At 41.9% G+C, this 9,485-nt stretch overlaps 1 gene segment (V, D, J or C); it reads left to right on the forward strand.

Moving 5' to 3' along the window:
* Positions 1-1,181: 1,181 nt before the first annotated feature.
* On the forward strand, positions 1,182-5,134 carry LOC141408269 (immunoglobulin kappa variable 2-40-like). The segment is given in 3 exon segments: positions 1,182-1,355; positions 2,692-2,755; positions 3,126-5,134. Coding segments are annotated over 3 exon segments (567 nt in total).
* The last annotated feature ends 4,351 nt before the right edge of the window (positions 5,135-9,485 follow it).

Raw genomic sequence — 9,485 nt, forward strand, 5'->3', positions numbered from 1 at the left:
TCAACAGACAAGAGAGGGAAGTTTATGTTCAGAATTATTAATATTGTTCTTTAAGTCTACAGGTAAAATAGGGTAATTTCGAAGCCGTTTTCTGACTAAAAAAAGATTTGTACAAGTTTTTATGTTTTCTGAATATGTAAGGTGACAAATCATGAGATTTTTGTTAAAAATCCCAGTGGTAGCCTTCTTAATGGTTCATTCATTCTCATAGAAAATAGCAATGCTGTATTAAATTCAAACAATCTTAATACTATGTAAAAACAACATTTTCGAGAATTGGCTTATAGTAAAAGAAAACAAGACATTTTTTTTCCTGTTAATCACTTTCTTGCAATTCAAATTTTTGTATTAGATAACGGATAAAACTGATTATTAGCACCTTTTCAGAATAATTATTTAAAACTGGCAAGAAAATGGATGATTTTGTTCTATTTTAGTTAGGCTGTTTATGTTTTATCTCTCTTTATTCTATTCCTTCAGCTTCTGATGTTTCTGACTTCTTTTCACTATCATGATTAAGAGTCTGTCCTTTACAACACTCAGAAGCAGATCACAATTTGTTGACATCATAAGAAAAAAAAGTGAAGTACACAAAATTTGCAAAATGTAATGAGAGAAAAGAGTAAAGAAAATTTTAACAGTGAAATATAAGCTTTTATTCCAATCCTACCTTGTAGCTACAGTTTGATGTCGTCACCCCACATTATTTCCATGGAGTTCAACATTTGAAGCTCAATATCATTTTTACTCAGTTATCTTTTCTGATCTTATTAAAAATGAGATTTTGGTAGATTCCCCTGAAGATATTCCGACCAAGCTTTCTTCTGGAATCTTACCTAGAATTACATTTATTTGTTTCCTTGGGCAATTCAATATGACTTTGTGTTAAATTACACAAGGTTACATAACTCTAGAAGTTAATCCTTCATTGTTCTTGGATTTTTTTTTTTTTTCAGAAATGTGACTGTCCTTGTGAAAGTATTTATTGTTGGCACCATTATTCAGGAGCTGTGCAATGGAATATGAAGCACATCACTGAGAAATAAAGAATAGTGCGGTTGTTTTTCTGTTTAATGATCAGCTGTATGGTAGATTCACATCCCTAAACTGTGAGCAATTTTACATAAAGTCAAAAAAATATCAGTTGCAGGTACAAGTGACCCGGAGACATAAAACTGGGAATGCAGTTCTTGCTCTTCCTACATGGAGAATTTCCTTGTGAACTGTTGGCTCATGGCTGTGGCTTTGTCACTTCCAAGCTCGGGAAGGCTCATGTCTCACTCAGAGTTGACAAGAACCTGGAAGCCCTGACAGGACCTGATTCCACATTACCAGGGAGACTGCGTGGGAACTTTGTAACGTCATTTGGAAAAAACATCATGCAAAGTTATTTCTTATTTGTTCTGTATCATTAACCTAGAAGATTTTTCCCTTAAGAGAGTCCTCTGGGCCAGGCACGGTGGCTCACACCTGTAATTCCAGCACTTTAGAAGGCCAAGGCAGGCAGATATCCTGAGGTCAGGAGTTCAAGACCAGCCCGGCCAACATGGTGAAACCCCCATCTGTACTAAAAAAAAAAAAAAAAAAAAGCTCTCTGGTTAACCTTGTATATGTGAGATGATTATGATAGGATAGATCTCAGATTGAACAACTGGTCACCAGGACTTTTATAATCACTGCCTGAGGCATAAAATTTTGTCTCTCTTTCCTTTTCCTTACACTGGGCTCTTAGCTCTTAATGTAGAGGCTCACGTCATTCTCTCTGTGAGGCCCTTGGACAGAGAGCTCTTATGCAGTTCACTCACCAGGTGCCAGGGCAGGGCAGATTCCAGTATTTCAGCTGAACATTCTTTTTTTTTTTTTTTTGGAGACGGAGTCTAGCTCTGTCGCCCAGGCTGGAGTGCAGTGGCCAGATCTCAGCTCACTGCAAGCTCCGCCTCCCGGGTTTACGCCATTCTCCTGGCTCAGCCTCCCGAGTAGCTGGGACTACAGGCGCCTGCCACCTCGCCCGGCTAGTTTTTTGTATTTTTTAGTAGAGACGGGGTTTCACCGTGTTAGCCAGGATGGTCTCGATCTCCTGACCTTGTGATCCGCCCGTCTCAGCCTCCCAAAGTGCTGGGATTACAGGCTTGAGCCACCGCTCCCGGCCGTAGCTAAACATTCTTGAACAGTTATCCTGGAAACAGCAGGTACCAGACAGCCCTTGAACTGGAAGCAGCTCCAGGCCACTTTTTATTTGCAGGGTCTCAGTCCAACAGTGCTAGTGGGGATAGGGTTGTTTCCTTCTCTAGATTGACTAGGAGGAAGTCAAGTCAGATGGCATTTGCCTCCCAGAGATGCATCCTAGACACACATTTCCACATGGTCTAGGTTCTGGTGCTTTCTTACATTCATGCCCTATACAGTGTGTCCCTACAAAAGGTCCCAACTTTCCTCTTCAGATCCTTCTTCCCTTGATTGTGGGTAAACTTCATTGAATCTCTCTCTGTTTTGTTCCAAGGGACATTTTATATCACATTGTTCACAGAAGAGACATTCCCCCTGCCCCATCAACCTTTTCCACACCACTGCACCCACCGTGGGCTGTCTGCTATCTGCTGTTTCTAGTATTTGCATACTGTCCCCTAGGGAGGACCTTCCCTTGTGAGTCTGAGATAAAAGCTCAGCTCTAACCTTGCCTTGACTGATCAGGACTCCTCAGGTCACCTTCTCACAATGAGGCTCCCTGCTCAGCTCCTGGGGCTCTGGCTCCCTGGTAAGGACTGAATGAGATGAGGGAGGAGAATTGGGTGGGAGGTGAGCTCTGTGGACTCCACAGCTTCACATATTTATTCCAATAATATGATAGAGTCACATGGTCCATGCTCCAGGGAATGGAATTCACGTGTGTCTGATGAGTAATCAGGATTCACCTCCAGGAAACGATGACCAGTGCTCTGATTCAGAACTTGAAAATAAAGAGTTCCCTGCTGGCTGTTAAATAATGGGTTTATTTTAGAAAGTCTACTTTTCATGATATAAATCAAAACTTTAAAAATGTTAATGTAAATCAATATCACAAGAGAAATTCTGAAAGTTGCTCATAATGATCTATATAACCTTGCATTTCTCTGTTATTATTTCAGGGACCAGTGGGGATATCGTGATGACCCAGACTCCACTCTCCCTGCCCGTCACCCCTGGAGAGCCGGCCTCCATCTCCTGCAGGTCTAGTCAGAGCCTCTTCGATAGTGATTATGCAAACACCTATTTGGATTGGTATCTGCAGAAGCCAGGCCAGTCTCCACAGCTCCTGATCTATATGCTTTCCAACCGGGCCTCTGGAGTCCCTGACAGGTTCAGTGGCAGTGGGTCAGGCACTGATTTCACACTGAAAATCAGCCAGGTGGAGGCTGAGGATGTTGGGGTTTATTACTGCATGCAAAGTGTAGAGTATCCTCCCACAGTGGTATAGCCTCGAACGGAAACCTCCCTGCTGGGTTGGCCCAGCTGCTCACATGTGCTGCTTGTCTGGGGGAGCAGCTGAGCAGAGTTTCTGAGTCTCCAGAACAGAAGGCTGTTGGAGATGTCAGGGCAGGGTTTGCTGCTGAGGACGTTGGTCCATGAGAAGCTCAATAGCACCTCAGATCCCAAATGTTAAATCCCCACCAGCTGCCACAGCCTGGGAAGGCATCAGGAGGAGGAGAATTCATGGGGGCCACGTGCCCTGGGAACAACCAACTATGATGAAGGGAAAGTGAATGAAAGCTCACATCCTCACCCTCCCTGTCTTGCCCACATTTGTCAGGTATGTGAAACTGTCAGAATAACCAGACCATGAATGCAGTTTAGTGACAACACGAGAACATATATGGGAAATGACCAGCTTGGGGTTTATTTCAAACACGATGGCACTTAGTCATGTTGGGGAACTCATAGTCTCCCGTCTCCCTAATTCTGCTCTCTGACTCGCACTAAACCCTCCTCTCCAGTGTCTTACAGGAGAAAGCACTGTGCACAAGCTGTCAGCAGGGGAGTATGGCTAAGGACACTGAGTAAAAATCTTTGATGTTGGATTGTTCAAATAGACTTTGTAAACTCATGGCAGGTATGAGATCCTGTTGTGAAAAATTGATTACTCCTAATTATTATTTGGCAAGTGAAAAGCAGGTTTTCACAATTCCAAAAGTGGCCTTTGAAAATAAACTGCATAAACTCAAAGATGGAAAATATAAAGTTTATTTCAAGTTCAAAAGGAAACATTCAGAATTATGTTAGATTTTTATTTCTCTTCCAAATTCTAAAAATTTTGAAAGTATTTAGGCTAAGTACTATTTTAAAGTAGAAATTTATTACTGTATTTTCATAAGAAAAGGTTTCAAAGGATACAGAAATGCATTCTTTTCACATGGTTACATCATTACCTGAAAAGGAATCTGAATTCTCTATTTCGGTTGTAAATGCATGGAGCATCTATGCTTTTCATAGATTTTTAAAAATATAGTGTTCTAAATGATATTGAACCTCATAATTTGTCTTGTGAGCTAAATGTCGTAACACTATGTGATAGACACAAAACAATGACTGAATCAACAGAAGAAGATCTGCTTCAGGCTAAGGGTATAAAGTCACTTGGGATGATTGTTTATTCCAAGATAACCGATACCATGGTAAGTGCAATTAAAATTCCAAAGTTCCATTTCTGTTCGGTTTAAAAATTGTATGGCAATATTTATATAGATATCAATCACACTGGAGCCCTCAAATGAAAATAAAAGTGGCACAGTATATTTTTTAAACATAAATGCATCATTGAGCTTAAAAGGCATTACACAGAATGCAGTTAAAGAACACAAAGTGTGGCGGGGCATGGTGGCTCACGCCTATAATCCCAACACTTTGGAAGGCTGAGGCAGGTGAATTCCCTGAGGTCAGGAGTTCAAGACCAGCCTGGCCAACATGGTGAAACTCTGTCTCTACTAAAAATACAAAAATCAGCCAGGTGTGGTGGCATGTGCCTGTAATCCCAGCTGTTACAGAGGCTGAGGCAGGAGAATGGTTTGAACACAGGAGGCAGAAGTTGCAGTGAGCTGAGATCATGCCACTTCTCTCCAGCCTCATCAACAGAACAAGACTCTGTCTTACAAAAAAAAAAGTTGGTGGCGGGGGGGGACACAAACTGTAAGTAGTATGACCTGGAGCTAAGAAATGCTACTGTCATCTTTAGCCCTCATGTGATTGACAGCATCTAAGGACCTTGAATTTCTTCTTTGCTGTGAGACACGAGATTAGTCCCAACCCATTCAAGATGGTTAGATATATTTAACAAACAAACAAACTAACAAACAAACAACTTATATAATACTGATGTAACAAAGGGCTACACTCTCAAAACAAAACGGTGAAAGGTAAATAATCCCCTAAACCCGAGAGAAGATACGAGGAGAATCAAAATTGGCTGGTACAAAGAAGCCTCTAGTTGCAGTTGACCAAATGTGACAAGGTTTCTGTGTCTGTGCCATGGCAGTGCAGAGGTAGGCAGGTGTCCTTGGTGGTGTTGGTGACCTACTCCATGAGGTCACTCAGGTGGGCAGGAGGCACGACCACCCTTAGCACACAGCTTCCCTCCTTCCTCACAGTCGCTGCCCTCACGCTCATCCTCAGCAGCGTGAGTGGAACAGAGTGAAGCAAAAGCTGTTTTCTTCTAAAGATCAAAAATCTTGAACTTGCAAATGGAAATAAATGTTATTGTTGCTCCAAGAAACCTTCCATTGAGTGGACCTGTGGATAAACCCACATTTTTTGGTTGTTTTAACCTGAAAATGTATTTACATGATTCTTAGAAATAATTTTTGAGTATGAAATTATATTTTAGCAGCTTATAGCAAGTTCTTATTAACCATTCGATAATTAGTTTTAAAAGGTCATTGATTAAAAAAAAATCTGTTGCTCTAACTGTCCTCCACCGAAAGTAATTTGTCTTTTTAACCTCATCAGACTCCTTTTAAGTTCTTAAACTGACCTTATTTTTTTTTAACAGATTCTATACATTAAGTCAATTTATTATTTATGATCAAGTTATTTATCTATTTTGGTTACAAGTAGAAAAAGCCCGTAAGTTGCTATGCCAAAAACCAGCCTCTAGATGGCAAACAAACCCCACAATACACAAAAGAGAGCCACCTTCTTAGACACCCTGGGAAAGGAAGAGGGCTATTGTCCCATTAACAACTTGGAGTCCCCAAGGCAAGAATGGCTTGGAACATCTGGAACATCTGGGAGGAGACACCAGGCTGTTGAGTTGTGGGGAATCTGCTCTGTGCTCTGAGACTGAAAGCCCAGGCTTGCCTCTCACCGCTGCCATGACTGTGTCCCCATCTGCTGTGAAGTGAATGGTGCCTTCTAAATTCATGCTGAAGCCCTAACTGCTGAAAACTGTAAGACATGGAATGTGGGTATTATGGGCATCTTCCTGACACCACCATGATGCTCAGGAAGACTTCTTGTTTCCTGTTAGGATTCTCGTTCAAAGCAAGATTTTGCCTCTCCTGCACAATTTCCTTTCCTGATTGTTTCTCTCTTTGACAGAAGATGGCCCAGGTGCTTCACTATTGAGTCTCAACCTCTTATGCAAAGCCCTCAGTCTAGTGTTGCTCTTTTCCTTCATGCTATTTTTGTTTGTTTGTTTTCTTGTAATCACCTTAGCAATAAAATAATCACTTTTTTATTCTTAGGTATTAAAGATGTTATCTTAGTTAATTACAGTGGTTCCCTTCAGAATAATAAATGGTCTTTTAAGATGATGGTAAGAGATCCAAATCTATATGCTTGGGAAGTTGCAAGAAGCTCTATCTAGCACGGGTGCCAGTGCCTCTCCCAGAGTGCTCCATGCAGCTGGCCCCACAGAGTCCCTCTGTGCTGTCATATCACCTGCTGCCTTATGTGAATGAGATATTCTGATTAGAATCCTGGTGGATGCTATTTGAGCCAGTGCCCACACAACTCCCGTGAAAACTGAGACCACAGGACCCTGAAGACAATCACAGGTCTCTAGAATCACAGCTCTTAACTGTCCTCTGCAGACACAGCTTCTCCCCATATGACTGAGGGTTGCCATTGGCTGTGTCCTTCCTTGTGCATGACAACAGGAGACAGAGCAGGTCTGTAAGCAGCCCTGCAAGCCAGGTTCTGTGCAAGCCCTCCCATGTGGGTGCCTCTTACCTGGACACAGGTGTGTAAACCAAAAATGAACCTCTAAGCTCCCTAGCCAATTGAATGAACTCCTCCTCTCAGCCAAAAATACACCAAAATCAACCTAAAATACAAGTACCATCCATGATGGGTATGGATGTTCAGATATGCCTTAATATATCCTCCTCCCTTTAAAATTCAGGCACAACTGACCAGCTTTTAATATTAAAACAGAGACCTTGAGACTGACTGAAAAAGCAAATTCTTTGTAGCAATAAGATACCAACCTGACAGATACCAAGCCCTAGGAGTGTGGGGGTTCAGTCAGGCTGGTGGGAAAAATTTTAGTTATAATAGCCACAAACCGTCTTGGAAGGCCTAAGAGTTTGCATGACTTTAGTAATAGATCTGGCCGTAGTCAGCCTGGTCCCTTTACCGTTGGTTAGATAGACTGAAGAAGATACAAAGGAATGTGGGTGAGTTTATCTAACTAGCTTGTTTACTCATGTTTTCCTAAGAATAACCTTTGATCAACCATGGGTACTTAATTACTCTCTACTTGGCAACCATGTTAATTACCCACAGGTGTGTTGACTCAAAGCCTTTGTCATTAATCTGTGCCAAATACATGGAGGCAGGGGCAGCTAGCCAGCATGCTTGGCTGCTACAAGTCTTTCTGTAGCCCGCCTCCTTGGCCAGCTCCTTCACTGAAATCTCGGTGTTCGGGTACGTTATTAATCCATCATTCAGCTGAAGTACGCAGGACGGACCCCAACATATGAGAAATCAAAGTATTTTCCCCAAGATATTTTTATTTAATGTATTTTTAAATGCCTCTGCAAAACCGTTTCTTGTGGGAAAAATCTATATTCTGTAGAGAATCCTATCCCTTTACAAGTCTCTTTCCTGACCAAGAGAGATTTAACTAAGAGTCTGGCACCTTTTAAGTCTGCTAAGAAACAATTACTATCCATTCTCTCTGAAGCCTGCTGCCTGGAGGCTTCATCTGCATGATAAAACCTTGGCTCTACCATTCTTTTTCTTAACCCAGAAACTCCTTTCTGTTGATCACAGGTCATTAGATAAACTCTTTCAACCACCTATGGAATCTTTGAATTCACCTATGACCTGGAAATCCCTAACACACACTCCTCCTTTGGGCTGTCCTGCCTTTCCATATCAAACCAATGTACAGCTTACACATATTGATTGATATCTTATGTCTCCCTAAAACGTGTAAAACTAAGCTGTAGCCCGACCACCTTGGGCACACGTTCTCAAGACATCCTGAGGCTGTTTCACTGATATATCTTTAACTTTGACCAAATATATTTCTAAATTGATTGAGACTTGTCTGAGACTTGTCTGAGATACTTATTGGTTACAGGTGTCACTGGATACACTGAGGGAAGTGAAGAGATTTACGACCTTGAGAAAAGGAGGAAGCCAGGATGTGGGGGGAGAGAGAGAGAGAGAGAGAGAGAGAGAGAGCGCAAGCTTATGATGTTTGTACAGGACTAACACTGAGACCTGGTTCTGTAATGGTGTAGTGCTGAGTATCATCCCCAAATAATGAGGTTTCATTCCAAGGAGCCTATGCATGTATCTTACCTGGGAAAAGGGCTTTTTCAGGTGTAAATTAAGGAGCTTGAAATAGGGCCATGATCTTAGGTTAATCACGTGGACCCCAAATGCGATCACAATGTCCTGAGAAAAAAAGAGGTAGAGAGACACTTACCATAGACTGAAGAGGAGAAGGCAATGTGAACACAGAGACAGAGATTGCAGTGATGTGTCCACAGCCAAGGAGAGTGGAAGCCATCAGAAGATGAAGAGCTAAATCAGACTCCTCCTGAAGGAGCTTGACCCGACGACTCCAAGATCTTATCCCAGTGAAACTGATTCTGGACTTCTGGTGTCCAGAACTATGAGTGATTCCAATCCTGTTGTTTGAAGCTACCACATTTTTTAGAACTTGTTACAGTAGCCCAAGGACACTAACACAAATGGGGCTCTGGGAAAATACAGGCTAAATGTGCTGTGGTGGTTTGCAATCTCTTAGACATAAATAGATTGGTGGAAAATTTTGTGATTGTGTTATGCCCAGACCGTTTATTCCCCGAAGAAGACCACCAGAGTCCAGAGTCAAAGCTAAGCAGCAAGGATCTTTATTTTACAGGTTCGAACCTGGAACTTTCCCTCGCTCGTGAAACGAGACGGGCAGGAGAGCTCCTCCACTGAGCTCCGAGCAGTGTTATATAGTCTAAGAAAAGTGGGCATAGAGTTATTATACAAATCAGATATATGATTGGCTA

This window comes from Macaca fascicularis, chromosome 13 (genome assembly GCF_037993035.2).
Source record: "Macaca fascicularis isolate 582-1 chromosome 13, T2T-MFA8v1.1".
In the NCBI taxonomy this organism is placed as follows: Eukaryota; Metazoa; Chordata; class Mammalia; order Primates; family Cercopithecidae; genus Macaca; species Macaca fascicularis.